The following is a 26,642-nucleotide window of genomic DNA, read 5'->3' as shown; positions in this document are numbered from 1 at the left end:
CTCGGCAGACACACAGTAGTGCTATCGGCAAGCGCATGGGTAACAAAACCATCACAACGTCTTTCGTTGATGTTCGTTCTGGCTTTCTCCTACCGCCACCATGGCATCCAGCAGTGTGGACCGGCAGTCCATGCAGCCATACCGAGATGACCCTATCGAGATGAAGAGCTCTGCGAAAGTGACTGAGCCCACTTCGCCAGGATCCGACAACGACATCCATCAGCATGGCTACAGCGACATCTGGAACGACACGTCCAACGACGTGCGGGATATGCAGCGGTTGGGAAAGCAGCAAGAGTTTAAACGAAACTTCCACACGCTCTCCGCCCTCGGTTTCGTGTCGGTGTACATGGCAACATGGGAGTTCGTGCTGGTATCGCTGTCGATCGGGTTCACGAACGGTGGCTTTGCCGGCCTCTTCTGGTGTTTCATTACGACCGTCTGCTGCTATGCCACGATCGTCGCAAGCCTGGCTGAAATGGAGTCCATGGCCCCGACCTCAGGTGGTGTAAGTGCTGTTGATATCTGTATCAGGGTTCTTCAAGTCAATAAGATTGCTGACTCTCTCATCCTTGCGCTCTGCAGCAATACCACTGGGTCTCCGAGTTCTCTCCTCCTGAATACCAGAAGATTTTCTCCTACGCCTCAGGCTGGATGAGCACGCTGGGCTGGCTTGCCTCCGTCGCTAGCAGTGTATACGTCTGCGCCACGCAGATCCAGGCCATCATCAACGTGACCAGACCCGACTATGCCTTCACCAACTGGCAAATCACTCTGATCATGCTCGCTCTCACGGCCGTCACAATCGGCTTCAATACCTGGGGCACGCCGTTCTTCCCGCAGCTCGAGATCGGGAGTTTGATCGGACATATTGCTGGCTTCTTCGTGGTGCTCATACCTTTGTGGGCATTGTGCGAGAAGAATACTGCCAGCGAGGTGTTCACCAGCTTCACGGACCAGTCTGGGTTCAACAATATGGGAGCGGCATATCTGACCTGCCAGGTTTACGTGATGTACTGCAATCTTGGCTCCGACAGTGTGGTGCATATTTCCGAAGAGGTCGGCAATGCCTCGCTTGTTGTTCCACGAGCGATGTGGTGGTCATATGTTGGCAATGTCCTGGCAGGAATCGTGATGCTGATCACCATGCTGTGAGTTTCGTCCTTTCAGCTTGTCTCGGTAGGAAATGCTGACTGTGTCGATTGCAGATTCTGCATTGGGCCTTTGGATCCCGTTGTACGTCCCCACGAGGCCCAATTGCAGATGTCGACTGACTTAATGGTGTCGCAGATCAAATCTGGCGTCCCATATCTGCTGCTCTTCGACAGGACCGGCTCAAAAGGCCTCTCCTTGGCGCTGAACATTATTCTCTTCCTGCTCATCTATCTAGGCAACATTACGGCCTTAGCAACTGCGGCACGCGAAATGTTCGCATTCGCCAGAGACAGAGGGTTGCCATTTTCAAAATGGGTTGGGAAGATGTACGTATCGTGCAGCGTCCCATGGGTCTTGGCAAGCTGACACGCCGCCAGGAACCGCAAATGGAGCATCCCCTTCAACGCGGTGTACACCGTTTCTGTGATCTGTGGTATCTTATGCCTCGTCCAGCTCGGGTCGACCATCGCTTTCAACATCATCGTCTCGCTGTCGGTCCTTGGGCTGCTGTCGACATACATGATCTCGATCGGCTGCGTCCTACTACGACGTATCAAAGGCCAGCCACTTCCGCACGCACGATGGAGTCTCGGACGGTATGGAATTTACATTAACGCTTTCGGATTTCTGTACTCGGCTTTCATCGTCGTCATGGCGTGCTTTCCAACATTCCTACCAGTGGATTTGGCCAGCGCGAATTGGGCTCCCTTGGTCTGGGTCGGCGTCATGATCTTATCGGGTGTTGTGTATTTGGTGCATGGCAAGTGGCATTACACTCCTCCTGTGGAATTTGTCGAAGGTCGGAAATTGGAAGGCGTTGGCTTGCAGACATCATGACTACATGGTCCACCATCAGCCCTTGACTCTGGAGCCGAAGAGGAGATAGAGTTGCTCCAGCGAGCGGAGAATACTTGATTAAAGGGGCATACATACAAGGTAGACCACATGCACATATCCCTTCCTCATCAGCCAGCGTTCAGCTCATGCTTGGAGCTCTTCATGATTCCGCACCTCCAGCCCACGCACCCAGTGCTCGCTGAAGATAGATAGTGTCGATCCACCTCCCATGCTTCCAGCCAACGTCCTTGAGCCGCCCCTGCTCCTCGAATCCCATCTGCAAGTACCAGTCTCTCAACTTCATGCCGTTTCCCGGTCCTTGAGTGTCGACGGCCATCACTGCAATAAGCTGCCGCGGAGGGAAGTCGATCAGTCCTCTCCCTTCGTACCAGTCCTGCCATTGATCTGGCCGGTCTAGAATCTCCAGCATCCTTGAAAGGAGCAGTCTGCCGATGCCTCGCCTGACATGCGCGGGATGGAGGAACAAACTCAGCTCGAAGGTATGCTGGTAACCTGTCCGGCCGCTGCGGAAGCGCGAAACACCGCAGTATCCAAGAATTGCTTTGTTGGCTCCAACTGCGACAATGTATGGTAATCCGCCACTTTGGGTGGATTTAAGATGAGAACTGGCTTCAGCATTCGTACTCGCTCGTGTAGCAAAAGTGATGACGGTGTTCTCGACGTAGTACTTGTGTATTGCGTTGATAGGCGGTATGTCGTCGGCCGTTGCCTTTCTGATCGTGATGTTCGTCGAGGACGACATGTCCACGGAGTGTGATGGTGATGCCTGCATCGAGGAACGAAATGGCCAACTCAGTACCATGAGGGTGATGTACGCCTTCCTTCAACCAGGACAATAGCATATGATATATGCTCGAGAAGGGAAAAGGCCCCTGATATACCAACAGATATTCATCGTGGCTGTGGTGGTGTCCAAAAAAAGCTGAGGGAGATGAAGTCCATGTCCATGTCGAAGGATGAAAGCTTAAATTGTTGATCTCTCGAGAGCAACAACACCATCCATCATCACTTCAACACAGCCACCAAAACACATCCACAATGTCATCGCCTATGGCTCTCCGGACACTCCTTCGCACTCCGCCAGCTCTACGACCGCTTCTGCTCCAGACTTCACGAGCCGCATACCACTCATACGACCATGCAGAACAGCCAGTCTATCGCGAGGCAGAGCGAACTATCCTCTCCTCTGCGCTTGCTCACGTCCCAACACATGGCTTCACACAGGAGGCGCTCACACTAGGCGCGAAGGATTCTGGATACCTCGATGTCTCCACGAACCTCTTTCGCAAGGGCACGTTCGATCTGGTCAAGTACTATCTAGTATCGCAACGAATGGGCTTGAAGGATCGCATCCAGTTCCCAGATGAAAATATCGGAGTCGGCAGAAAGGTCAGGGGTCTGATACTTGAACGGCTACGCGCGAACGTGGACACAGGCATTGTGACGAGATGGCAGGAAGCACTCGCGATCATGTCACTGGCGGACAACATACCGGCGTCATTACGGGAGCTGGGTGCGTTGGCAGATGAGATGTGGTTTCTGGCTGGAGACACATCTGTTGATTCCTCGTGGTACACGAAGAGGGCATCATTGTCGGGGGTGTATGCTGCGACGGAGATCTTCCAGACTACGGATCAGTCTACGGAGTTCAGGGACACGGAGCAGTTTCTCGATAGACGGCTGGAGGAGCTGAGGACTGTTGGAGGGACGGTCAGTGGTACGCTGCAATGGGCGGGCTTCCAGGGGGGTGCACTGGTGAATCTACTGCGGAGTAAAGGCGTGAGGATATGATGCGGCTTCGGTATGGATTGATGGCAGGTGGAGGAGAGGATGGAAGGTGATTGTGTTGTACGGAGGGAGAAGTACACCTGCTGTCAAGTCTCGAGTCATTCAGACATACCAACAGTCTGCCTCCATGTGCTTCCAAGACCCGGGCATTTCTGGCCCCCATATGCCGTAAGAGCAGAGCCGAACAAATGCAGCTTTATGCAACCAGATCCCTCGTTTCACACGCACTGTAGATCGATCTTAGAATGCAGGTGCTTTCAAACTTTTAAGTCCTGCAGAACACTGCATAAGTTTGCATGTTGAATCCGTGAAAATGCAGCAGCGCACGTGGCCACCGCATTAGGTAAGGTCGCACTGTGAATCCAGCAGACTTCGCCTCGCCCCTCTTCTTCCTTCTTTCATCCACCACCGCGACAGACACCGATATCTACACCAAGCGACAGCCTGCGATAGCCTACTACAGCGCTCCACCTCCAGCCCCAACACCTTCACACCACCCGAACGACCGATTCGACACCGTGGCAGATTTACGAAATGGCAATGTTAATGGACAATAACAGTACGAGTAGTAGTAATTACTACCGCAAGACGTCCGCCGAGTCGGTGCGGCGCTCCAACACCCAGGCATCCGCCTACGTCGTGAACGCCGCCACCATGGCCCTCACCGGCTTCCACTTCTCGACTTGCGGGGCAGGAGGGGCGGAGTGTACGTTTCACAAACACCAAGGCACACAAATACGCCATGCTGATACAATCTAGGGTGGGTTTGAGGTCGGCTCGCGACCCTCCCCCTCACCCCCTCCGTCTCCCGACTCCGCGCCAACGCAGCACGCCGCCCGGCCGGCGATGCAGGCGCGCAAGCGGAGCGGAGACGCCGCGCATCACATCACGGAGCATTGTGAGAGAATGTTCTGCGAGACGCTGAAGGCCGTGTTCTTGGTTGAGAAGGACTCTGGTTTTGAGAACTCGCTGGTGATGGATGCGCAACACAATACTGCAACAGCTGGTGGATACAAAAGCGGTACTGTGCAGATACCGCTGCGACAACAGCAGCAGAAAGCCACGATCATGAAGCATGATCTCCCGACGCCGTCGCCGTCGCCGGATGCGAGGAAACCGTATCTGGAGATAGGAGGGATGTTGAGGGATCACGTGGAGATGTGGGATTATGCCTGCGATGCGCGCTTCACCGGCTTTGTGGCGGACAAGGAGGACGAGCGAGCGCTGTTCGTCTTCTTCGACAAGGATGTCATGGGCAAGGACTTGAAGCCTGGGTATGTCCTTCCTTCACTTCAATATACGAGCGCATTTACTGACGTTTCTCAGATTGATGGCACTCCTCGAACTCGCCAGCAGCAAGGACTTCGACTGCACCCAGCTCGTCATTTGCCTCGATAGGACTGCGGATGGCGAGAGCGCAGAAGAAGTCAGCCGCGGGCTGTCATGGGCTGGCTTCGAATTGATAATGCTCGATCACTGGGCCGGCGAAAAGAACTGCATCAGCGACCGGTGGCTGTTCATGGGTATGGATGTTTAGCTTGAGCTCTGCTCCGTACCTGAAAGCAACGGAGTCGGCTGTCTTTGGTAGCATGGGTCAGGCAATTTAGCACTTGGAGTCGATCATGTCAAAATGCGTTCACATCAAATCAAACCTTCATCCCTTGCATTGAGAGCCGATGGTCCAAGGAAGTGAGAAATCGTTGACAGGGGAAACTTTTATAGCGCACTTATCAACTCTCATACCATCTCGTCACACATCAGGAGTCGTTCGTTTAAAGCGCATCGTCGTCAATCGCATCACATGTATGCCCGAGGTCGAACAGCGCCACCGAAATCTACCATTCAAGCAGCAGCAGCAGCAGATGTACGGCTTTTCGAGCGCCTTACTCCGGGAACGGCACTTCCTCCTCTCGTTCTCTTTACACGCCGCAGCGCCAGTTAGAGGACCCATTACCTCCCCTCCTCCTTCTATCCTTCACTCTCCCTCTCACCATCCCTTCCTCCTCTTCCTCCCCTTCATCCTCTTCCTCCCCTTCCTCCCCTCCTCGAAGTGAACAGACAATAAAGAAACAAGTCAAGTGATGCCTGCGCGCTGCAACGACTCAAACATCGAAGTCGCGCCTGCAGCGGCAAACACGAAAGCAAATTCCACCCTGCTGCTGCTGTCGTGTCGCTGTTTGGCGGTCGTGATAGTAGGTTTCGCTGAGGGTCGTCGTTATCGTCAATGGGTCTCGGTAGAAGTCGTGGTCGTGATTCGTCATCAGAGTCGGCGACAAAAGAGTACAGAAAAAAGGAGATTGGAGATTGTGTTTCGGTCGACAAAGGAGATTTGGCGCCCCTTCGTGTTCGTTCGCAGATCCAGCCGCAGAGGGCCGTAACAGGCTCATCGCCTCATGGGGCCGGCTTTGACGGAGTGAGGTTGCGCGATCGGACGAGAGCCCGGGTCGGTGCGCTGACGCTTGAGCCCGTTGTCGCCGGAGCTCATTGGGCGGCCGTAGGGTTCTTGCCCATCATCCTCAATCTCGCGCATGCGCTTGTTAGACGTCGGTGCGCCGTTCATGGACGGGTATTGAGGCGCCTGGTAAGCACCTTGGTGGGGGTATGGTTCCGCGCCATTGGGTGCGCCACCCCTGGTGTCATTGCTCATGCCGTATGACAGGTTGCTTGAAGGCAGCTGCGCAGCTCTCTGAGGTGTCGAGCTGTACGGGCCATACGGATTAGCGGTCCTTGGAGTCGCCCTGCCAGACCCGTTTTGGTGCGGCGAGTGCGTCATCTCAGGCGAGACATGAGACGGGTCCGAGTGGATTGGTCCTGGCGCAGAGTTAGGCTTGTAGCTGTAGGAAGGTCGTCTTGCGTCGTATGACGCACTGGTGTGGGTATATTCACCCTCGTGTTCGCCCTCTGCATCTGGCTGGCCAACGTATCCAGGGTGACCTTTGCTGTCGGGGTGCTCATTCTCTGCTCCGGCACGGGCGGGCGGACCCATCTTGCCGTTCTCCGGACTGGAATGCATTCCACCGTACCGCGCCATGTGCTGCTGAGGTGGATAACCGCCGTACGTGGAAGGCGCGGAGTACATCTGCCGCGAGTCGTAGGGCTGGCTTGTCTGGTACTGCGGGCCATGCGAGTTGGCAGGCGGCGTGGAAGCTGGGGTTGTTGGCACAGATCTCGCATTTAAGCCAGTGTCAATGGGAAGAGGCTGACCTGGATGCATTGCGGTGGCCTGAGCGCCGCTGTACTCGTACGAGCTTCCTGCATGTCCCATGCCCATGGTCAGACTAGATGCGCTTGTAGGTGGAGTAGGAAAGGTGTGCGCACGATCGAGACCTGGCCTCCCGGAAGCCGGATGAGGTGCGATCGAGTGCGGTGGTTGAGGGACGCTGGCACCGATTGGGTTGCTCATGGAGTGGTGGTGGGTGAGGGTAGAAGGTGGCTGAGTACCTTGTGGTGTTCGCATGTAGTCTTGTCCTTGCTCAGGGCGGCGCGCAGCCATTGCGGCGTTGCCGATGCTTTGGCGAGCGTTGGTTGCTTGATTGGTGGGGTGGTAGAGCAGAGCTCCGATATTATGAACGAAAAGAGGGTATAGGAGCTCGGTGATCTTCTCCTTGTTCGCGAATTCCAGCGCGCGGTCGAAGGGTATCCTGTGATTGTCAGTTTGCAGCTATGCGAAGGGAGAAGGCAAAACACATACCAGACACCCTTGAGGTGCATGGGTCCAATCTTGACCACGTGACGGGTCTTTTCACTCTTGAGAATGCCGTCGCGACGACCACGCGTCATACCGGCGACATTCAAGAGCTTGGTTCCGTTGATCATATGGTTGTCCTCGCGCCTCGCGACACACACCCCGTTTGCTTCGACCTGAAAGCAGAGACTTCCCTCGTCCTCCCAGAGGGTCGCAGTTACCCGCGGCTTCATCCCATGCGGCGCGACTTGCCCAGAAGTATCAATGCTTTGGTAGGGCTGACCGCCGCCCTGCGGTGGAGGTGGTCCGTTGGAGGCCATCGCTGGTAAAGGCAACGATTGTGGAACCATCTGTCCGCCCATTGAGGACGTCACGGGAAGAGAGCTCTGCATCGGCGCCATGGTGTGCGCGTATTGATAGTTGCCATAGCTGGCTGGACCGTGGCTGTACGATGCTGGCTGGAGTGCTTGCGGCTGACCATATCCAGAGTACTGACCCATACTGGACGCAGGCCCAGACGGCGGCGCGTGTGATTGGCTCACATCCATGTATGGTTGTTGTTGTTGTTGCATGCTGCTGTAGGGCTGCGGCGCGTAATGATAAGGCGTCGAGGTGGGGTGTATCGCCTGCTCTGGAGACGTCGCGTAATGGCCGACTTTTGCGCCGTCAACAGATGGAGCGTAGGAGGTGTGCGAGTCGTAGGACTGGTTTGCGACTGAATCACTGGAAGACCCAGCCCGAGGCGACGAGCCGACAGATGATGTGCTGCTGTTGTGCTGATGCGCGTACGAAGGTGCAGACCACTGAGTCTCGTCACCTCGGGCGAAGGGTTGGGTCGGTGGCAGCGCCAGCTTTTCGGCGAGTCAACAGCAAACGAATGCTGTCGAGTGGTAACAGCTTCTGCAGGGGCGCAAAAGCTAGGGATGTTTCTTTTGCTGCTGTTGAGCTCCGCCAGAAGTGCACTGGATCGCGGGCAGAGGGTGGAGACGGTCGTCAATAGTGTTTCGATGCTGCCGTGACGCCGGGCCGGGATCAAACGCTTCGCAATCGTTGACAGACGCCGTAAAGTTCGTGAATGCAAGGAGGTCGTAAAGGGTCGTTAATCGTGACAGGTCGTGGGTCGTAAATCAATGGCTCAAAACCACCGATACTCACGAATCTAGGTGAGGTCGTTGATGTTAGCAGATGTTGTGTTTCAAGATGTCATGCGCGCAGCGGGAAATGCTGCTGCACGACAGCGACTACCAACGCACCCTGTCGTCTAAGGAAATGCTATGCATGAGGGAAAAGCGGTTGCAGATGGAGCTGGGGAATAGAATAGAGGTGCTGGGAATGGCTGGGAGGTCTAGCTCTAGCGCAAGGTCCACGCTGTGCACGCTAGGGCCATGGAGGGTGGAGTGGAGAACTCACCAGGGTGCCAGCTCTCGCGAACGGTGGAAGAACGCTTTGACAAGACTTCGCGGGCTACCACCTGGCACCGCGGGCACGTTCTCCAGCGGGCGCAGAAGGCGTGGGCGGTGGGCGCGTTTGCACTGCGTGCTGTCGTCAGTCCGGCACGCCGGTGGGCGCAGTGTAGCAGTGTAGCGGCGCGAAACAAAGAGAACCAAGAACCAACCCGGCGGCGGGCGGTCGAGTGCGTCTGCGTCTGCTGCTGCGAGGACGGGCCGTGGCGCGCGAGCAAGGGCGAGATGCACTTCCTCGTGGAGATGTGCAGCAGGTTTGCAGGTGCAGGGCAGAGTACAGGACGACGCCTAAATGTAGCGTGCAGCTTTCGTCCTCGGGTGCGCGCAACAGAACACGACGGCGGCTCGGGCGGATCCTCTGGAGAGAGAGATAGCGGGTAGAATGCCGCCAGTCGCCCAGCCACAACTGCCCGCTTCGAATCCTAGTCGCTGGCGCCCACTTCTTCCAGACCAGTGAGACGCCTGTGGAATGCTATCGGACGCGGCACTGAGGAGATCGTCGCTTTCTGTCGGCCTCTGTACCAATGCCTCCGCTCTCACCCGCGCGCTGATAAATTGAATATCTGAGATGTTTTTCGCCAATGGTATCGCCACTCCGCCGATCTGCGATGGCCGTTTCGAACACGCTCCGGCGGCGAATTGATGACGGTTGGAGCGAGGAAAACAGCCGAAAGTCACAGTAGTCCACGTCGAAGTCTAGCAAGGTGAGGTGTCAAGGTGTACCGTGTGCTGGCCCATTGACTTTTCAAGCGCGGTGGAGATCTGCCAAGCCAAGCTACCTCCCAGCGGCTCGATTTCCCATTGAACAATGGAACAAGTCCAACGGGACAACACGCGAACATCTAGATCTCCACTGATACTGACGAGATCAACGACGAGATACAAACACACCTCCTGCACGGCGCTTCTCCAACCATTTGAAGACAGCCGCTGCGATCTGAACGTCAGAAGCGTTGCGCAGGCGAGGCGGAAGCGCTGATGTTGTTAGCGCCTTGAGCCACCTTGAACGTGCAATGTCACCGAGCAGGATCGCAAGAAGTCGAGGGCCCGGGACGGCGAGCAGTTCGCAAGCTTCTTCGTAGCCTCTGACGATGCCATTGACTCGAGGTTCAATCGACATGTGGCGGTGGTCTCAGGCTCACACGAAAGGGTGCCTCTGGCAGCCACTCGGGCACAGATAAGGCTTCTCAATCGATACAGACGCAACGTGCGCAACGCGGGAAGTCAGAAGTGCGCTGGGCCCGTACAACCCTAGTCACACCGCCGCCGCGACAAGCGACGGCCATTGTCCCAATTCAGAGGGCCCGAATGGTATGCTCTTGATCCGGCAGTTGCAACGTGAGCTTGTGGTCCCGCCAACCGGCCCAGCAAGGTGTTCGCAATGAGCCATCTTTGTACGCAGCACGTATTCGTGTCCTCGCAAATGCACAATCCAAGTCTGCGATTCCCCAGATATCCCGACGTTGATCTCGACATGCACACAGCGCACAAGGTTAAGATAGCTCGACTAGCTCCCGCTGCATGTGATGCGCCTCCAGAAAGCCTGGGCCAGCTCTTCGATAACGGCATCCGAGGTCAAGAAGTAATCGTGTCAGCTTGTCAATCAATTGGCGATGCCTATCTACAATCAAAACCGCCTCGAACGGCCCCATGATCGATCCATCCAAGCTCCTCCATCGGAAAACCCAACCCAAATCGAAGCGATGTCCGGCCCCTCGCCAACAACACTCGAAAACGCCAGCTCGAATGGCAAGCGAACACGTCGCCGGCCTAACCAACCTTAACACCGCCACTTTCCGCGTTCGAGCTCTCTGGTCGCACGAAGCACTCCTTCACGAGCCCCTCCACTTCCAACCAGCGTGCATGATTGTTCCGAGAGGCACGCCTCGATCCAGCTGTGTGAAACACGTCTGCACCACCACGACCACCTCAACGGATCGCGCACAATCGCAGAGCAGCACTCACGAGGCTTGAAAGCTGTCCTTCTGGCTTCTTGGAGCCTCTCATCGATTGGGGCGATCAAGCGGGGTTGTGGGAATGGCGGTGAAGAGCCAGCTCCGGCGCAATCGATTGGATGGCAGGCCAAACGCTGTTCATTCGTTGACGACGTCCCGTTGCACGGGCTCCGGTGGGCTCTCTCTTCTCGCCAGCTCAAGCAAGGTCGAGCGGCAATGCCATTGTTTTCGCACTTCAGAATGTGCCTTCGTCGTGAGGTTTTCTGATCACCGACTGCTTACACACACACACAGATCTGCCCAAATGCACAACTACTGCATGCAAGCGTGGGCCGCCGCGTACGAGATGCGGCGGGAAAGCAGTCTGCAAGATCCCCCTCACCATGCTTTGCAGTGTGCAGTACGCAGGCGGCCGGTCCCCAAGCTTGCGTAGCTTTATGCCAGGCACTGAAACTTTGTGCCGTAGGGCTGCAGGAGGCATGTTCGTGCTGATGTATGCAGCCGTGAAGGATGTGTTTGCTTCTAACTTCAGATGGCGAGATCAGCGCTACAAGGCTGGTAGAGGTGCAACGTTATACTCGTGGGCTACGAAGGCTCCAGTTGAAGGCGATGAGTTGAGTGAAGGTTGGTTGACTTCTCATTTCACTACTATCATTGCAATATCGCTGCCGTTTACGTCTCGTTTTGAACAGGATCAGATGTTCAAAGAGCCATTCCATCTGCAACTACCATGTGAAGCGGAGCACGAATAACACCTTCCCGTCTCGTTCGTCGTGCAAGGCATATTCCTCTCGATCCCACAAGTATGAACCCTCGAGGTCACTCGTACGCTTCACTCGATAACCCTCACAATCAACTCCATCAATCCATCAGGATCAATCCAAAACGGCGAGTGCCCAACATCCAGCTCCTCCACCTTCAAATCCACACCACCCTCTCGCAGCCTCGCAATGTACTTATCGCACATCTCGACCGGCACAGCATTATCCTTGAGACATTTGATATACGTACAAGGAATGCCGTAGTCCCTCCACCCAGCATAAGTCGTCGGGGTGGTGAAAGCGGAATATGCCATCGGCACCGTCAGATCCAGCGGTGCTTGCGCTTCTTGTTCTGAGATATCGGCGTAGTAGCGCTCGTACGGTTTCTGGTGGACCATCATGCCTTTCTGCGAAGCGTCAGTGATCCGGTTGAACAATGTATACTTATTTGAAGGAAAGACTGACCTCATTAACATCCAAATGATTAATCACCCTCCCCGTCCCCAACATCGGCTCCCCCTTCTCCAACACATGCGCCGCCAAATACACCATCCTCCGCACCCTTCCATGGTCCGGCTGGCCATAAGTCCCCAGCCATTCACACAGCATAGCAGCGGCATCAGAACCAGACACGCCACCGTAGCTGTGCATAATGATCACAACATCCTTAGTCTCGTCGTTGACGAGTTTCTTCATCACGTCGCAGGTCACCATGGCGTCTTTGCGCAGCATGTTTCCCGGGTCGCGCGAGACGCTGACGGATGGGTTGCGGACGATGACGGTTTCGTAGCCTGCTGTGCGAAGGCGTTTGGCGAAGGGTTCGTAGTGGTCTGGGACGTGCCTGGGCGAGAGTTGAGCAAGTCATGTCATTCATGTGCTATTGACGGTGATACTCACCATGCTCCTGGGACGATTACTACTGCCGGCTTCGTGGCCATCTTGATAGCTCGTGGTGGGCGAGTTGATCTTTGTCTGACAAGGTGTTTTATGGAGCTCACAATATGCCCCGCAGTCCGCGTTGATAGAGTGGATTCCAAGTTTGTTGGAAGGTAGCTGTTGTAGAATCTACAGAAGATTAGGTTTACGAAGAAGAGCAGTTGACAAGGACGAGATGTGAGCCAGAAGGAAACACTCTATTCCTGCAGGAACAACTTGGGCTTACCTCAAGCTCGAACACAGATGGTCAATCGAAGCCAAACTCTACATGGGAAGATCAGGTTGCTGGTCGCTTTGATTCATGATAAAACGACACCTAGTCTGGGGTGTACTTGACAGTGTTAAGCTCCTAGTCTACCGCTTCAGCTGTATATGTAGTCCTCTCGAAATTGCGCACTGCTCACAGCACGTGCTCGCAGCAGCTTCTAAAGCATCGAGGACACTTGATCTTCCCCATCCGAGTGAGTCCAGTCATTCAAAGAGAATGTAACCATGCTAGACGCAAAGAAGACGGGGATTCATGCACCATCACCCTGACCGCACCTCACGATGCTGGCTTGGGCTCCGAGCCCTTCACGAACTTGGTGTGTGTGCCTGTTGCAACGACCTTGCCTCTCTGTCCTTCCTCAACTTTGTAGATGTTGATCTTCGTGAACGCAAGACTGCCACCAACACGCTCTGCAATGCCTTCGATCTCAATCTCTTCTCCAAGCTTGGCCCCTGATTGGTACGTAACATGAATGTCTACGCTGACGCCAGACTTGTCCCGCAGATCGTGACTTGATATCGACATGCCACCCATCCAGTCCACGATGGCTGCTGAGACGGCGCCGTGCAGGCTGCCAGCGGAATTCATATGGTTTTTCTCCAGCGGTAGGCGTGCGATGACATGGCCTTTGCTGGCACTCTTGATCTTAACGTCGGAGAGTAGGAAGGCATAGATGGGGCTTGTTGGAAGCCTCTTCTGCACCAAACCCTCGATGTGCTGGTGCTCTGCAGACTTTGAGTCATCTGAAGCCATGGTCGTGGAATGCGGGTAAGGTATGGTCTGCCACTTGTCAGTAAACCATGCCTACTCTGCTTGTTCTACTAAGATTAAAGATGTGTTCGTCAATGCATGGGAGTAGCACGATGCTGAAGTGGACTAACCTGGCGTGAGAAGGAGAGACTTGAAAAAGCGATGAAGATTGGCAGGCACATGCTTCAGGCAAGCTCTCGGCATCTTCCGAAGAGGTCCACGTCAGATCAACATCAAACCTGGCCTTGATCAACATTTGTCAAGGAGGACACTGAACCACTTCTCAGGCTTCTACCTTAGCCCTTCTGGATCCGTCAGAGGAAAGTATCCTGACAAAACCGATTGTAAAGCCGCAAAGTTGGCTCGCCTTTCCTCTTGGACCCAATACATCAAGCGGAATTTCCCCTTGCTACTGTCGGAGACTGGCTTCATCCACCGTCCCGCAGTCTGGCTGAGCAAGAGTGAGTCTGCCCCATGGAGGGGCAGAGAAAGCAAAATGTCTGGACCTGAGAGCCAGTCTTACCTGAGCAAGCTCTCGCCCTTCACCAGGAGCCCAACTGTCCAACCCAGCAAGGGGAAGGATGGCGAACCGGAGCCACTAGTACAGCAGCAACCCGGAACGGATCACAGAGTCAGGCATAGGCATCGCTTGAGTCTTAGGAACTACCCTCGCGATTGTCCGCCTCTCCGGCCGCAATGGTTTCACGCTGTGGACTCGCCGAAACGGCGACCGAATCCTGCTGGGAAGACAGATGAGAAGCTCTTGCCTGCTCCTAAGAAGTATGCTGCCTTCTCAGTACGGGATTCGAAAGCCATCGAGGTCGCATACCGGAAGCTTGGGGAGGAATTAGAAGCGGCTGAACGCCAGCCTGAACATGGTGATCTGGGGTCTAGAAAGGCAGAAGACCAGCAGTCAAAGGAGAAGCCCAATGTCAACCTCAAAGACGATCTTAGCCCCGGAAAGGTCAGGGTACCCGTCAACGAAGACTACCTGTTTGATGTGGATATCGAACGAAGGGAACTTGGGCCGGCTTACTGGCTGGGTCCGGTGTACGATGTCCGGCGAGGCACCTGGTTCTATCAGGATGGCAGTGTACAGAGACCGTGTGATGAGAACCTGGCAACACAACTGGAAGACGGCTATCTGAAGGTTGAGGCATGGAAGCTAGCTTCTCAGCAGGCGAAGCAGCGATCAGCTTCACAGCCTCGCAAGCGACCGACATCTTGGGGCCCAGACCAGCTTCAAGTGTCTGATGAGCCAAAGCCTGCTGCTTCTGCGCCCATGACACCGAAGCTTTCGAGCACAGATCTGCGGAAGCAGGCCGCTGATAATCAACTGCCAGTCCCGCCTGGAGACACCGAAGCTCGGGAAGGCCAACGGACTGATCAACCGCAGAACACATACCGCCTCTTTGGTGCCCACATGAACTCCGTCGTGACATATCAAGACGCTAACACAGCCTGGCTCCTGACCGACGACTTTATGAGCCGGATGAACTACACAATGTACCAACGCTTCGCCGGCGGCGGCCACTACGGCGGCATCAAACTCGTTCGCGGCTATGCTCCCGAGACCAAGAAACCTGAAAGCAAAGACAACAAAGCCACCACCACCGAAAAGGATACCGCCAGCAAAGACTCTGCCCCAGCTTCCGAAGAAGACCCACCGGAAGATGCGCCAGAACGACCAAGTGTCTCTGAAACCCACCGCCAAAAGCTCGAGCGCCACATGTCCTCCCTTCTCGAAGAAGCAACATCACCTGAAGACCAAGCGAAGCAAGAAGAAGAACTGCGCAAACGTGACGAGCGCGAGATGGAAGAGGACTACCAGCTCAACTCCTCCGAGGACCAAGGTCGTGAAGTCGAACATCTCATCCTCGTCACGCACGGCATAGGCCAACGGCTCGGATTACGCATCGAAAGCGTCAACTTCGTGCACGATGTCAACACGTTCCGCAAAACGATCAAAGCCGTCTACGCCGACTCGCCAGACCTCAAAGCGCTCAATGCCGAGCTAGACAATGCAGAAGTGGTGAATAGTCGTGTCCAAGTTCTGCCGATTTGCTGGCGCCACTTGCTGGACTTCCCAAAACAGAGTCTCAAGCACAACCGCAAAGAAGCAGATATAGCCGACACAGACCAAGAAGACGAAGACTATCCCAGCCTCGAAGACATCTCCGTCGAGGGAGTACCTGCAGTCCGGAACCTGATTACGGATCTCGCGCTGGATATCCTGCTCTACCAGTCGCCGGCGTACAAGGACCATATTTCACGGATCGTGCTGGAGGAGTGCAATCGCATCTACCACCTTTTCATGGAACGGAACCCGAACTTCAAGGGGAAGATAAGCATGATTGGGCATTCGCTCGGTTCGGCGATTATGTTTGATATCCTGTGCCGGCAGGACCAGCAGTTGCATCCTTCGAAGCAGCATCGGAAGCATCAACATCATCTGAAACTTGATTTTGAGGTGGAAGATTTCTACGCTCTCGGCTCACCCATCGGTCTGTTCCAGATGCTCACCGGTCGTACCATCGCTGCACGAGAAGGTCCAGACGGACGGAAAAGAGCAATGACTACAAGTATGGACGACCCAATGCTCTCCGACATAGCCTCCGCCTCCACCACCAGCAGCAGTAAAACCACCCGCACCCCCCTCGACCGCACCACAAGCACCTCCGACCTCGCCACCTCGAACCCCAAATGCGCCCAGCTGTTCAACATCTTCCACCCCACGGACCCCATCTCCTACCGCATCGAGCCACTCATCTCGCCCACGATGGCGACGCTGAAACCGCAGCCCCTGCCGTACACGAAGCGTGGAATCTTCGGCGCGCCGATGGGCCAAGGGTTGACGGGCATAGGGGCCCGCGTGAGCCAGAGCGTGTCGAGCATGTGGACGTCTATGGCGTCGAATTTGCTGACGAGGGGGTTGGGGTATAGTGGGGGCGAAGCTGCGCAGGTTCCTTCCGCGCAGCAGAATGCTTCGATTCGTCCGAATGCTCCGCCGCCTTCGAGTGGTGCAGGCACGAATGTGAGCGCGGGGGTGATTCCGACTGCGCCGCCGCCTCCGCCGGAGGGGAGTGAGATTGCTGCGATCCCGGAGAAGATTGCTTCGGGGGCTGTGACGCCAACGAGGAGCGGGCAGCAGCACCCGCCGACGCTTATTGATAGCGAGATCGAGACGTTATATGCTGGGTATCAGAAGCATCGCGGGTCTGTGCAGGGGGATGCCGGACAGCGCGACCTCGGCGCCGGAGCGGTCGGGAGTCCGGAGTGGCAGGAGTCGGAAGAGCGGGCAAAGCGGTTGAAGCGGGAGGAGGAGAAGGTGAGGCGGCTGAATAGTAATGGGCGGGTGGATTACGCGATCCAGGAGGGCGCGTTCGATATCAATTTGATCGCGGCGATAGCGAGTCATTTGAGTTACTGGAGCGATGAGGATGTGAGCCACTTCATCATCTCGCAGTTGCTTAGCAGGCATCGCGTGGTGAGGCCGAGGAGGACGAGTGGTGGGAGTCAGGCGGCGGGGAGGGATTCGTGATTGTTTGGCAGCAGAATCTCATCTTTCGAAATGATCAGGGCATAGCCAGTCTGCCATTCCCAATCCACCCCGTCCAAATCGCGCCCGCCTCCCTCGCGACATCTTCCGCCGTACGGCCGTGAGAGTCTTTCAAGCTTCGAATATCCACCTTTCCATCCTGCTCCGTCCGCATGACACCCAGCACAGCAGCCTCCTGGTACACCTCCGCAGGAATCTCGAGCTCAGGGAAACTACTCGCCAGCAGCAGCAGCAACCACGCCACTTCGCGATGTCCGTTCGCCACCGCCGCGTGCAATCCAGAAGACATATCACCAATCGGGTCCTGATACCGCAGAATCTCATGTGGGGTCTTGTTCTCGCCACCAGCAGAAGGAGCGTCGGTCATCTCGGACTCATCGAACTGCTCGTCGAACCGCTGTTCGTCGCAGGAATTTAGCAGCTCGGCGATGGCTTTGTAGTCGCCTTCTCGCGCGAACTCCAGGAAAGCTCGACATTTACGCTCCTCGGGATAGGCGCGGAGGTACGACTCCTCTTTGAGAATCGGGAAGATGTCGATCTGTTGCTGCAGGCCGCCTTCGTTGTTCAGGTCGACGATGATGGCTTGTTGCGCTGACGCCGAAGCTGAAGAGCCTGTGGCCGGGGAAGAGACGATGGAGCGGGAGCAATTGGGACACTTCTCCAGCTCGTAGGAATCCAGGAGGCATTCCCAGTGGAAATGGCATCCACAGGAAAGCGTTACGTCGTCAGGGATGGTGTCGGGTGAGTTGTCAAGTTCCGGTGCTTCACCTTCGGAGTCTGAGTCGGGAGTGATCTCCACTATGAGCGGTTTGTCGCATTGCGCGCAGGTTGTCATGTTGGCTGTATGTGGCTTGAGGTATGGTTCTTACATGTAAGGTAGTGAAAAGGCCCGACGTGAAGTTCACGAAGACTTGCGCCGGGCGCACAGACCATATGGTTGTCGCCTAAAGCTAAAAGGTAAAGTATGTTTATCTCGGCAACAACGAGCGTTCCGTTTGCGACAACGACACCTTTCCTCTCTTCCTCATCTTTCCACATCTTCTGTACACACCATCCACCAACCTCCTACTCCGCGCCCTCCGCTGACCATCGTTGCACTCGTACCTCTTGGTGACGTCGACCGCGATGGAGGAACAGGCCTATCTGGAGCCCGGATTTGATCCAGCTACCCTCACTGTCCCGCAACTGCGCTCAGTCTTGGTCGCGCAGAGCATAAACTACCCAAGTTCGGCAAAGAAGTCGCAGCTCATCGATCTGTTCAACGAGCATGTCGCGCCGCAAGCAAAGCAGCTGCGCAACGCCAGTCTGAGAGTGAAGCGCAGCAGCAGAGGCATTCTTGACGTGGCTAGCCAAAGTACGGACAACAACGAGGACGAACTGCCTCCAGCGCCATCAACGGGCAGAAGAAGCGGCGGAAGGACAACGAGAGCGCGAACGGAGGAGGCGGAGGAAGTGCCACCGCCAACTACGCGATCGACGAGACACAGCACCGCGCCGCCAGAAGCCACCCCAAGACGAGCATCGAGCAAGCATGCGCGGACTATTGACAGGACTGTACCTGAAGAGGAGCCTGGGCCGAAGCGGCCAACGTCTAGGAGATCGCGGCCCAGTGCGCAGACTCCCAGAGTGAAGGAGGAGGAAGCACGCGATGAAGGCAGTCCGTTCTCAATGGAGAACGTCTTTCAGTCTGGTAGCTCCCCACCTCCACCAACAACAGACCGGAGGCGAACAACCATGAACGCGCCCCAGGACACAGATCGACGCCGAAGCGACAAGGTGCGTAGACGGACGCACGATGTCAAACCGGCACGACAGCAAGCGGATGGTACTGTCGTGCCTACGAGGCGTACATTCGAGATGCCGGTCTCAGCTATGAGGAAGGAGCGCGTGGAGCCAACGGAGGAGTTCACGCCAGAAGAAGAGCAAGATCTTGCACTGGCGCAGCAGTCCGGAGAGTTGGTGCAGGTCCGGCCGAAAAGCACAGCGCCAGCGGCTAAAGCAGCACGGAACGGTTTTAGTGCAATCTTCGTCGCTGTGCTGGCTGCTTCGGCGTATCTGTATGGCGATGAGAAGTTCAAGGTCGGTTACTGTGGGCGCGGAGAGCCGAGCAGGGAGATCGCTGGTGTTCAGGTACCGGAGTGGGCGGATGCGTACCGTCCATCGTGCGAGCCATGCCCGCAGCACGCGATCTGCTACGACAACCTGAAGACGGCGTGCGAGCCAGGATTCGTCCTGACACCGCATCCTCTCTCGATGATTGGACTCATACCGATCCCACCCACCTGCCAACCCGACACGGCGATGACGAAGAAGGTGAACTCAGTCAAGGAGCGCGTGGTCGAGGAGCTGAGAGAGCAGAACGCGAGATACGAGTGCGGCGACGCTCCAACACCAGAAGTAAAAGAGACAGTACTCAAGCGCGGGATGAGCGAGAAGAGGCGCAAGGGCATGTCCAACCAAGAATGGGAGGAGCTGTGGGACTCTGCAATCGGCGAGGTCCGCAACGTGGACGAAGTCACTCAAGGCACTGACGGGTAAGTCTCTTCATCTTTATCGCGGTCCTTATTAGCACTCGACTCTTGCTTACGGAACTCCATACTAAGATTCATCCTCTCCCCCACAGATCCAGCGGCGACCCAATCCTCCGCTCCACGTCACTCAGCAACCTCAGCCTCGCTTGCTCAGTCCGCCGATCCCTCCGCCAAACTCTTAGACAGCATCTTTGGCAGCTTATAGCTTTCACCATGGCCGTTAGCTCTGCCGCATATGGCCGTCAACGCTACATCTCATCTCGGACGGTGGAGAGCGTCGCAAAGCAGCTTACTGGGCGCGTCTACGAGGTTCTGAGCGAGCAAGCAGCCCTGCACGCCGCAGACCCCAACTCTTACCGCGACAACCACGTCAGCGTCGCCCAACTCCGCGACGACATTCTCCGCGACGAGTATTCCACCTGGCGCCGCAAGAAAGTCTGGGACGCCGTACAGAAGAAAGTCGAGCGCAACTCCAACGTACGGCCTATGGTGCGCGAGGGCAGGAGTGGCGATGTGGGGAGGGTGTGGGAGTGGGTCGGCGCGGTGGGGAGGTTGGAGAGTTCGCCGCAGAGTGGGGGGCATGAGAGGAGGAAGAGTGGGAGGGTAAGCTTTGGCGGGGATACGTTTATTGAGCCGCGAAGGGAGGAGGAGGTGGGGGAGGTTACGCGGTGGAAGGAGCAGGGGGGGTATTATTGAGTGGTTCTAAGTTGCGTTGGTCTTGCGGGTTGGGGATGTGTGTACGATGTGTGTACGATGCCGGCGGGTTTAAGGTGAACGGGCTTTCATTGGCAGCAGATTGTATGAGGTATGATCAGCAGCCTTGAGGAATATCGCCTTCGCTCGTGATAGTTTTTCACATCTCGTTCATCCTCCTCTGGCAATACAGCGATGATTGTTAACGACAACCTCCAAATTCCTCTGCTTGTGCTGAGGCGGATCAAATTGTCCGACAACTCGATTGGTGGAAGAACGGCTAGCCATATGACCAGCGTGGTGCCTGACACTATACCTTTTATCACCGATCCGACAAGTCTGATCGACCTAGGTGTGCAGTACTTCATAATCCACACCAGGTCATGTACAGGGAAGCGGCTGGGGAGGCAGAAGCTGATGCGGTTTTGACCTTCCCATCGCTCCGCCTATGGAAGAGGTCGAGGGATCCGTCAACGAGCCCGTCGCATCAACGTAAACGAGAGGAGCTGAAGGCATACTACATTAACACATTGGCACAGGTGACAAAGAAGTGGAACAAGAAGAAATTCATACGATAGACTCACTGCCACCTTCTCCATTACTCCCAAACTGTCGACGGTAAAAGCAGCCCGCCATGTCAGCGTGAATCGTGCAACGGACCTTCTCACAGACAATGACAGCCCTCTGATAAGAGTGATATGGTCTTTTTGACCACGATCTGGTCTTGGCGAAGAATGCCAGATGCGCCCGGGTTGCCCCATTCACTGTCTCTTGCTTGACTCCATATCCTCCTGCGCCTCGTGCGACAGCTGCAACGCTGCTCGCCACATGTCCCCCAGGAATGCTGCTGCTGTTCGGTGATGCCCTTCCTCAGGTCTTGGAGAATCATTACTAGCCGCTCAGTAGTCGCCGTCGTTGCCTCTTCTCCGCTGAACAATATCCTACTGGGAGGTTTTTGAGCATATCGTTGCGTTGTTTGGATTATCGAGACTGCTACTTCTTCCTGGACGTCGTCGGACGGATGTTCTGCTTAGGAGACATTACAACACCTTTCTCGAACCGCCCTTTTCCTTATGGTTCTGCTCAGCGAGGGACAGTGAAAGCGGCCTACCGCAAACCTGGAAGTCTCCTCCTTGGTCCAGATGTTCCTGAAAAGGGCAACGTCATTGCTGTCGGCAGGCTCGCGGTCTGCGAGAAGATCCACTTCACATACGGAAGCTCACTCTGGCCTTGTTGGCTCCTTGTACTGTCGACGGCTTGAGCGAAGGGCAGTGAAGCCAGTCCACTAGGTCAGAGCGAAGTTATGAGGGATCTTCTCACAGACCGGAAGGCCTGCCCACGAGGGTGATGTGGCCTTTTCGGTTGCATTTGGATCTCGGAGAAGACTGATTCCTGGGTTGCTTCCACTGTCGCTCGCTTGTCTGCGCACGATGCCTATTACTTGAGGATGCGTTGAATCCAACGGCTTCCCAGACATGCCGGATCATCTCTGATCTGATCATCGTTGCGTGTGATGGCCGTACGATGTGGTGACGATGTCGACGATTGGTATTGATGCTGTATATTTATGTTTGGCGATCTGTGAGCCGAATGTCAGTCACTGCGTACCACAGAGCGGCGGAAGCATCAACTCACAGGAATACCAGTCATCAATGGGATATCAATGTTGGAGAAAGGAAGAGGAAAGCTGTCGGAAAGGATGAAAGTACTTGTCGCTGAGCCACATCGTGATGGCACCTACCTCGACCTCAGTATTGGCATGACATGGCGCGACGCAAGCCCAACGTCAGCGACGAGATGGTGAAAGGCAGGAGCAAAGGTATGAAGCAGTCGCGGCGTGCAGAACGTTCAGCGGGCTTCGAGATACGCATAGGGGATGTGCAGACAGACGGGGAGTTGCAACACATTTCTTGAATCGCCCTTCCAATTGCTCTGCCCACAATGTCCACGACTTGATCGTTTCCCGAATACAACAGCTTCTCAGACTTGCCAGAGTATTTCTAATCCAGATCCTGACCATGTCGCCTGTCACAGTCGCAGACGTAGATAGGCCAACGCCATTGGCATCCCTAGAAGGAGTCTGGTGCTCTGCCGCCCCTGTCCGCTCTAATCGTACTGTACAACTTGAATACCATCCTGGCGTCTTTCATGATCACATCCCTCTTCGACTGAACATTCCCGTCAGGGATTTCCTATCTTCGTCGTAGCCTTCCGAGTACCCAAAAAAGATCACGACTTCCTGCAGCACCGCCGGGCCCCACCGAGTCTTGACCTTATGCCCCAAAGCTGCCATATTAGTTTTCAGGCGTCCAGGACGATTTTCCTTCGCTGATGGCCCCGCCGTCTGTGGCTGTGGTTTCACCGGCTTCTTTCTGACCTGCTGTCTATCCGCAGATCTCGCAGGGCAATTGCATCGACTGTGTATCCCCTTCCTCAGGGGTTTCCCATCCTCACCTAAGCCCGCCAAAGCTGCCAGAAAGGAAATAAGCCCCTCCAGCGCCGCCGGGCCCCATCGAGTCTTGACTTGGTGCCCGAAAGCTGCGATCCTAGTTTTCAGCCGTCTAAGCCGCCTTTCCTTAGCTGATTCCGCCGCCATCTGTGGTGGTGGTATCGCCGTCTCCGTTCTGACCTGCTGCTCATCTGCAGGTCTGGTAGGGGGTAGTTCTGTGTATGGTGGTGGCGGAGGAGGTGGTGGTAGTGGTACGTATCGCGAATAGCGCGGCGGCCCTTCGTTCGGTGACGGTTGGTTTGGCCGTCGCGTGCCCTCGTCATCGCGGACTTGTGCAGGAAGTCTGAGAGGCGCTCTAGTGGACCAGGTGTCTAGAGTATGTTGGGGCCATAGGCCGTGGTATGCACCGTAAACGCTCTCCACGTCGAGGTCGGCTGGTCTGATGTAGGTTGCGGCGGCTGGCAAGAGCATCTCGTTGGCTAAGCCTGAGGTAGTTTTTGGAGATGTCTAGATCAAGTCAAATTGGTGGGAGGTTCATTCGCATAGCAAAAAGCAGGACGTCGTCTTTTGTGTAGTTCGCAAAGTGGAAAAGAGGCTGAGGAGAACTGTACAAATCATTCTCGAGGAAATGGTCACGGTGGGAAGGCAGTCGAACTTTGGTACTCTTACCAACTTACTGCAGAAGTCAGCTTTGCGGACCAATCGCGCCACCGATTACTACGGTTTGCACGGTGGGGCTTGGGTGGCTTTCTTGCTGTTGTGAACATGAACTTGAGTCTTTTTTCTCGGGCTGTGGCGTAAGTGGATGAATGAGGGTGCTGGCATGCTGTTGTAGCCAGTGCGCAGGAGACTGGAGAGTTGATCAGGCGGTGTGCGGCAGAATAACGTGAGGCGGCTGTTTGGGCTTCTTGGAAGTGCGTGAGGCACTGCTGGGATTGATCGTGAGAGGTCGCTGAGCTGTTGTTCCTGACACTCGTTGTGTGCTCATCGTTCTGTTGTACTCCTATATCCCATCAACGTCATTCAAAGCGTATAAATGAACTCCGGGTTCTCGCGATCCGTCAGGTCCAAGAACTCCTGATTCTCCAACTTGACGTATCCCGGCTGCGCACGAATGGCGGCCTTCTTTTTGTTCTGGCGCTTGCAGTACCAGTAGATGAACGCGAGGTCCAGCAAGCAGATACCCTGGAGGATGTGGTCAGCAGGGGGAGTGAGGCGGTACAAGCGGACGAGGGAACGATATACCCAGCACACAAGGATAGTGATTTCTGCTGGCACGTAGCGAGGTGCGTCTTTGGGACGGAATCTGCGTATGTAAAGGATTAGTACAAGCAAGGTGGTCAAGGAGTTCGAGGCGGGGCGTACGTCTGCGGCCCAATGATGTCTGTGCAGTGATCAGTATCAGTACGCGCAGCGAGAAGGATACGTAAACTCACTGCCAACGCAATATGCGATCAAGTACATCGCAGCAACCGTTGTCTTCTTGGTGTATCCAGCCTATCACCCCATAGTTGTCAGCAAGGCCTGCACCTCGACAACCGAAACTCTAGCAAGACTCACCACATTGGTCGAGATCAGCGACAAGAACGCCACGAAAGGCGTGGCAGAAGCCTGGGTCAAATAATACCCTCCCAGTCTTCCCCCGTTGTTATCCAGCGGCAACCCGACGATCAGCGCCACCCCAAGCATAGCCAATATCAGCCCAGAAGACGAGACGAGAATTCTGTTGTGGAACTTGTCGCCCAGATAGCCGCAGCCGACAAGGGTGATGATCTCTACGGCTCCGCCTGGAGTGCCGTACAGGAGGGATTGCTCGGCTGTGTAGCCGAAGGATGTGATGAGCTGGGAGAAGAAGTTGGTGATGCCGCCGTTGGGTATGTCGGCGACGAGTGCGTAGAAGGTGATGCCCCAGGTGAGAGGATCTTTGAGGGCCTCGAGGAGTTGGTACATTTTGAAGTGCTGGAAGCGGAATGTCAGATGGAGACGCTAAAACTTAACACTCATGGTATACTCACTTTGTTGCCGACGCCTTGGTTGTTGACACGGATACGCTCGATGGCCAGTATGCGGTCTTCTTTCTTCAGCCACCTGCGATTAGGAAGAGGGGCATTAGCATTGTGATCAATACTCCTGCGGCGTTTCAGAGACTGCCTGGTCCTTACCTAGCATTGAGCTGATTGTCCGGCACGACAAACAGGAATATTACTCCCATAGCCATAGTCAACAGCCCAGTAACCAAGAACACAATCTTCCAAGGCGCAATCGCCGATCCAGTGCTCGCCGCACCCCTGGCAATCCCGTACGCCAGACATCCACCAACAATCTGCGCCACACCATTGAACGAGAACCAAATGCCCGTCCGCAGGCCTTGCTCGCGCTTGGTGTACCACTGCGAAGTGATGAGCGCAAAGCCCGGCGTGACGGCCGACTCGCAGAGACCGAGCAAGAAGCGAATCGCTACTGCGCCGCCAAAGTTCTCGACGGCGGCGAAGCAGGAGAGAACCAAGCCCCAGGCGATTACGCAGGCGGCGGAGTATTTACCGATGGGCAGGATTTGGAGGAGTCGGCTGGTTGGGTATTCCCAGGCGATGTAGCCGAAGTAGAACCTGTGAGACCTTGATGAGCTGTCTGAACCATGTGGGTGCTTGCTATTGTGGCATCGACGCACATGCTGCCTAGCCATTGGTAATCTGTAATCTCGTCAGCATTGAAGTTTCTTTGGGAAACGGTTGATGAGAAACGTACCGTCATTTACCAGATTAATATCCTCGATCAGACCCATGATAGAAGCATATGAGAGGGTCGTCTTGTCCAAGAAGTTGAGGCCATACACGATACACATGATCTAGCACGACCTTAGCCACTACTTCTTCAACATTTGATGCGTAGTGTTGCAACTCACCGGTATCAAATTCCAGTCAATGATTCTGAGGATCCTCTTATTATCCGCCTCGCTCAATTCAATCACCTGGCCCTCATTCCCAGCGAAAGCCTTCATCGCCTCATCGGCATCGTGAGAGTGCTTCAAGACATCCGCCGGGACTTTGCCTTCCTTGATAGCATTGGCGAGAGGCGCGGGGAGGTTCTTTTCGACTTCTGGATCCAGCTCGACGGGGTGTTTCTCGTTGTCCGCCATGATTATATAGATTTTGCTGACGAAGAATATGAGGAAAGTAAAGGAGAAATATATGGAAAGGTAGGAAGAGATGAGATGGAAAGAGACGTTGAACTTAAGGTAGGTCTTGCATCTGCGCCTATCAAAGTGGTATCTCCTCGCCTCCGGGTGGATGATAAGCGTGACAACCTCGACGTTTCAATGGCACATCACCGCCGCGATCGACAGCGTTCGCGTGGCAGATGGGCATGCGGATGGACGAGCAGACTGCCGAAAGCGGAAGGTGTACTTCGAGAGTTTCTGTTGTGAACGTCACAAGCGGGCAAGCAAGGGAAGCTTTGCCAAGCAGAAGCTTCCTGATCCATGCACGTGATTGATGAAATGGATGTGTGATTGACTAACGGCTGTTGTGCTATTCTGTCTATTGCATGGAAGCAGCAGTGTGAATGTTGTCAATATCGCTTCAAGACGTCCTCCCTGAGCCTCCCCGGCGTCCTCGGTGTCGTGGGCGAATGATCCTCTACCAAGTACGGAAGCCGAGGGTAGCCATGCCCGTCATACTCCTGAATAAGCACATACCGATCCAACTTAGCCTTCCTCTTCGGCCCCGGCTTCACCACTCTCCCCGTGTTGAAGTGGACCGTGATCCTGCCAGCACAGTGTGGGCAGTTTCGCT

General features: G+C 55.3%; 12 protein-coding genes across 12 annotated transcripts; 6 read left to right on the top strand and 6 right to left on the bottom strand.

Moving 5' to 3' along the window:
- Nucleotides 1-100: 100 nt before the first annotated feature.
- Nucleotides 101-1,992, top strand: LTR77_006475 (uncharacterized protein; the record flags this gene model as incomplete). The annotated part of the gene is made up of 4 exons (XM_064803717.1): nt 101-508; nt 586-1,151; nt 1,209-1,481; nt 1,533-1,992. The coding sequence occupies 4 exons, from the start codon at nt 101-103 to the stop codon at nt 1,990-1,992; spliced, it is 1,707 nt and encodes a 568-aa protein (XP_064658632.1).
- A 1,059-nt stretch (nt 1,993-3,051) lies between these two features.
- COQ9 (Ubiquinone biosynthesis protein coq9, mitochondrial) lies at nt 3,052-3,788 on the top strand (the record flags this gene model as incomplete). The annotated part of the gene is made up of 2 exons (XM_064803716.1): nt 3,052-3,730; nt 3,757-3,788. The coding sequence occupies 2 exons, from the start codon at nt 3,052-3,054 to the stop codon at nt 3,786-3,788; spliced, it is 711 nt and encodes a 236-aa protein (XP_064658631.1).
- An 859-nt stretch (nt 3,789-4,647) lies between these two features.
- On the top strand, nt 4,648-5,338 carry LTR77_006473 (uncharacterized protein; the record flags this gene model as incomplete). Its single annotated transcript, XM_064803715.1, has 2 exons — nt 4,648-5,075; nt 5,128-5,338. The coding sequence occupies 2 exons, from the start codon at nt 4,648-4,650 to the stop codon at nt 5,336-5,338; spliced, it is 639 nt and encodes a 212-aa protein (XP_064658630.1).
- Nucleotides 5,339-6,184: 846 nt separating this feature from the next.
- On the bottom strand, nt 6,185-8,058 carry LTR77_006472 (uncharacterized protein; the record flags this gene model as incomplete). The annotated part of the gene is made up of 2 exons (XM_064803714.1): nt 6,185-7,442; nt 7,493-8,058. 2 exons carry the CDS (start codon nt 8,056-8,058, stop codon nt 6,185-6,187), a joined length of 1,824 nt encoding a protein of 607 aa, XP_064658629.1.
- A 3,678-nt stretch (nt 8,059-11,736) lies between these two features.
- On the bottom strand, nt 11,737-12,603 carry LTR77_006471 (uncharacterized protein; the record flags this gene model as incomplete). Its single annotated transcript, XM_064803713.1, has 3 exons — nt 11,737-12,072; nt 12,131-12,506; nt 12,563-12,603. 3 exons carry the CDS (start codon nt 12,601-12,603, stop codon nt 11,737-11,739), a joined length of 753 nt encoding a protein of 250 aa, XP_064658628.1.
- A 542-nt stretch (nt 12,604-13,145) lies between these two features.
- Nucleotides 13,146-13,622, bottom strand: LTR77_006470 (uncharacterized protein; the record flags this gene model as incomplete). The annotated part of the gene is made up of 1 exon (XM_064803712.1): nt 13,146-13,622. One exon carries the CDS (start codon nt 13,620-13,622, stop codon nt 13,146-13,148), a length of 477 nt encoding a protein of 158 aa, XP_064658627.1.
- Nucleotides 13,623-14,115: 493 nt separating this feature from the next.
- On the top strand, nt 14,116-17,160 carry LTR77_006469 (uncharacterized protein; the record flags this gene model as incomplete). The annotated part of the gene is made up of 1 exon (XM_064803711.1): nt 14,116-17,160. One exon carries the CDS (start codon nt 14,116-14,118, stop codon nt 17,158-17,160), a length of 3,045 nt encoding a protein of 1,014 aa, XP_064658626.1.
- A 34-nt stretch (nt 17,161-17,194) lies between these two features.
- LTR77_006468 (uncharacterized protein) lies at nt 17,195-18,013 on the bottom strand (the record flags this gene model as incomplete). Its single annotated transcript, XM_064803710.1, has 1 exon — nt 17,195-18,013. The coding sequence occupies one exon, from the start codon at nt 18,011-18,013 to the stop codon at nt 17,195-17,197; it is 819 nt and encodes a 272-aa protein (XP_064658625.1).
- Nucleotides 18,014-18,303: 290 nt separating this feature from the next.
- On the top strand, nt 18,304-19,716 carry SRC1_2 (inner nuclear membrane protein enriched at telomere/subtelomere region; the record flags this gene model as incomplete). The annotated part of the gene is made up of 1 exon (XM_064803709.1): nt 18,304-19,716. One exon carries the CDS (start codon nt 18,304-18,306, stop codon nt 19,714-19,716), a length of 1,413 nt encoding a protein of 470 aa, XP_064658624.1.
- A 206-nt stretch (nt 19,717-19,922) lies between these two features.
- SRC1_1 (inner nuclear membrane protein enriched at telomere/subtelomere region) lies at nt 19,923-20,405 on the top strand (the record flags this gene model as incomplete). Its single annotated transcript, XM_064803708.1, has 1 exon — nt 19,923-20,405. One exon carries the CDS (start codon nt 19,923-19,925, stop codon nt 20,403-20,405), a length of 483 nt encoding a protein of 160 aa, XP_064658623.1.
- A 2,149-nt stretch (nt 20,406-22,554) lies between these two features.
- LTR77_006465 (uncharacterized protein) lies at nt 22,555-23,322 on the bottom strand (the record flags this gene model as incomplete). Its single annotated transcript, XM_064803707.1, has 1 exon — nt 22,555-23,322. The coding sequence occupies one exon, from the start codon at nt 23,320-23,322 to the stop codon at nt 22,555-22,557; it is 768 nt and encodes a 255-aa protein (XP_064658622.1).
- Nucleotides 23,323-23,874: 552 nt separating this feature from the next.
- On the bottom strand, nt 23,875-25,987 carry DAL5 (Allantoate permease; the record flags this gene model as incomplete). The annotated part of the gene is made up of 7 exons (XM_064803706.1): nt 23,875-24,036; nt 24,412-24,810; nt 24,867-24,939; nt 25,014-25,457; nt 25,520-25,541; nt 25,597-25,696; nt 25,754-25,987. 7 exons carry the CDS (start codon nt 25,985-25,987, stop codon nt 23,875-23,877), a joined length of 1,434 nt encoding a protein of 477 aa, XP_064658621.1.
- Between the last annotated feature and the right edge of the window lie 655 nt (nt 25,988-26,642).

This window comes from Saxophila tyrrhenica (assembly GCF_035928015.1).
Source record: "Saxophila tyrrhenica strain CCFEE 5935 chromosome Unknown scaffold_9, whole genome shotgun sequence".
NCBI classification, from domain to species: domain Eukaryota; kingdom Fungi; phylum Ascomycota; class Dothideomycetes; order Mycosphaerellales; family Extremaceae; genus Saxophila; species Saxophila tyrrhenica.
Note: the sequence above shows the minus strand (reverse complement) of the source record. Positions and strands in the feature narration are given on the sequence as shown.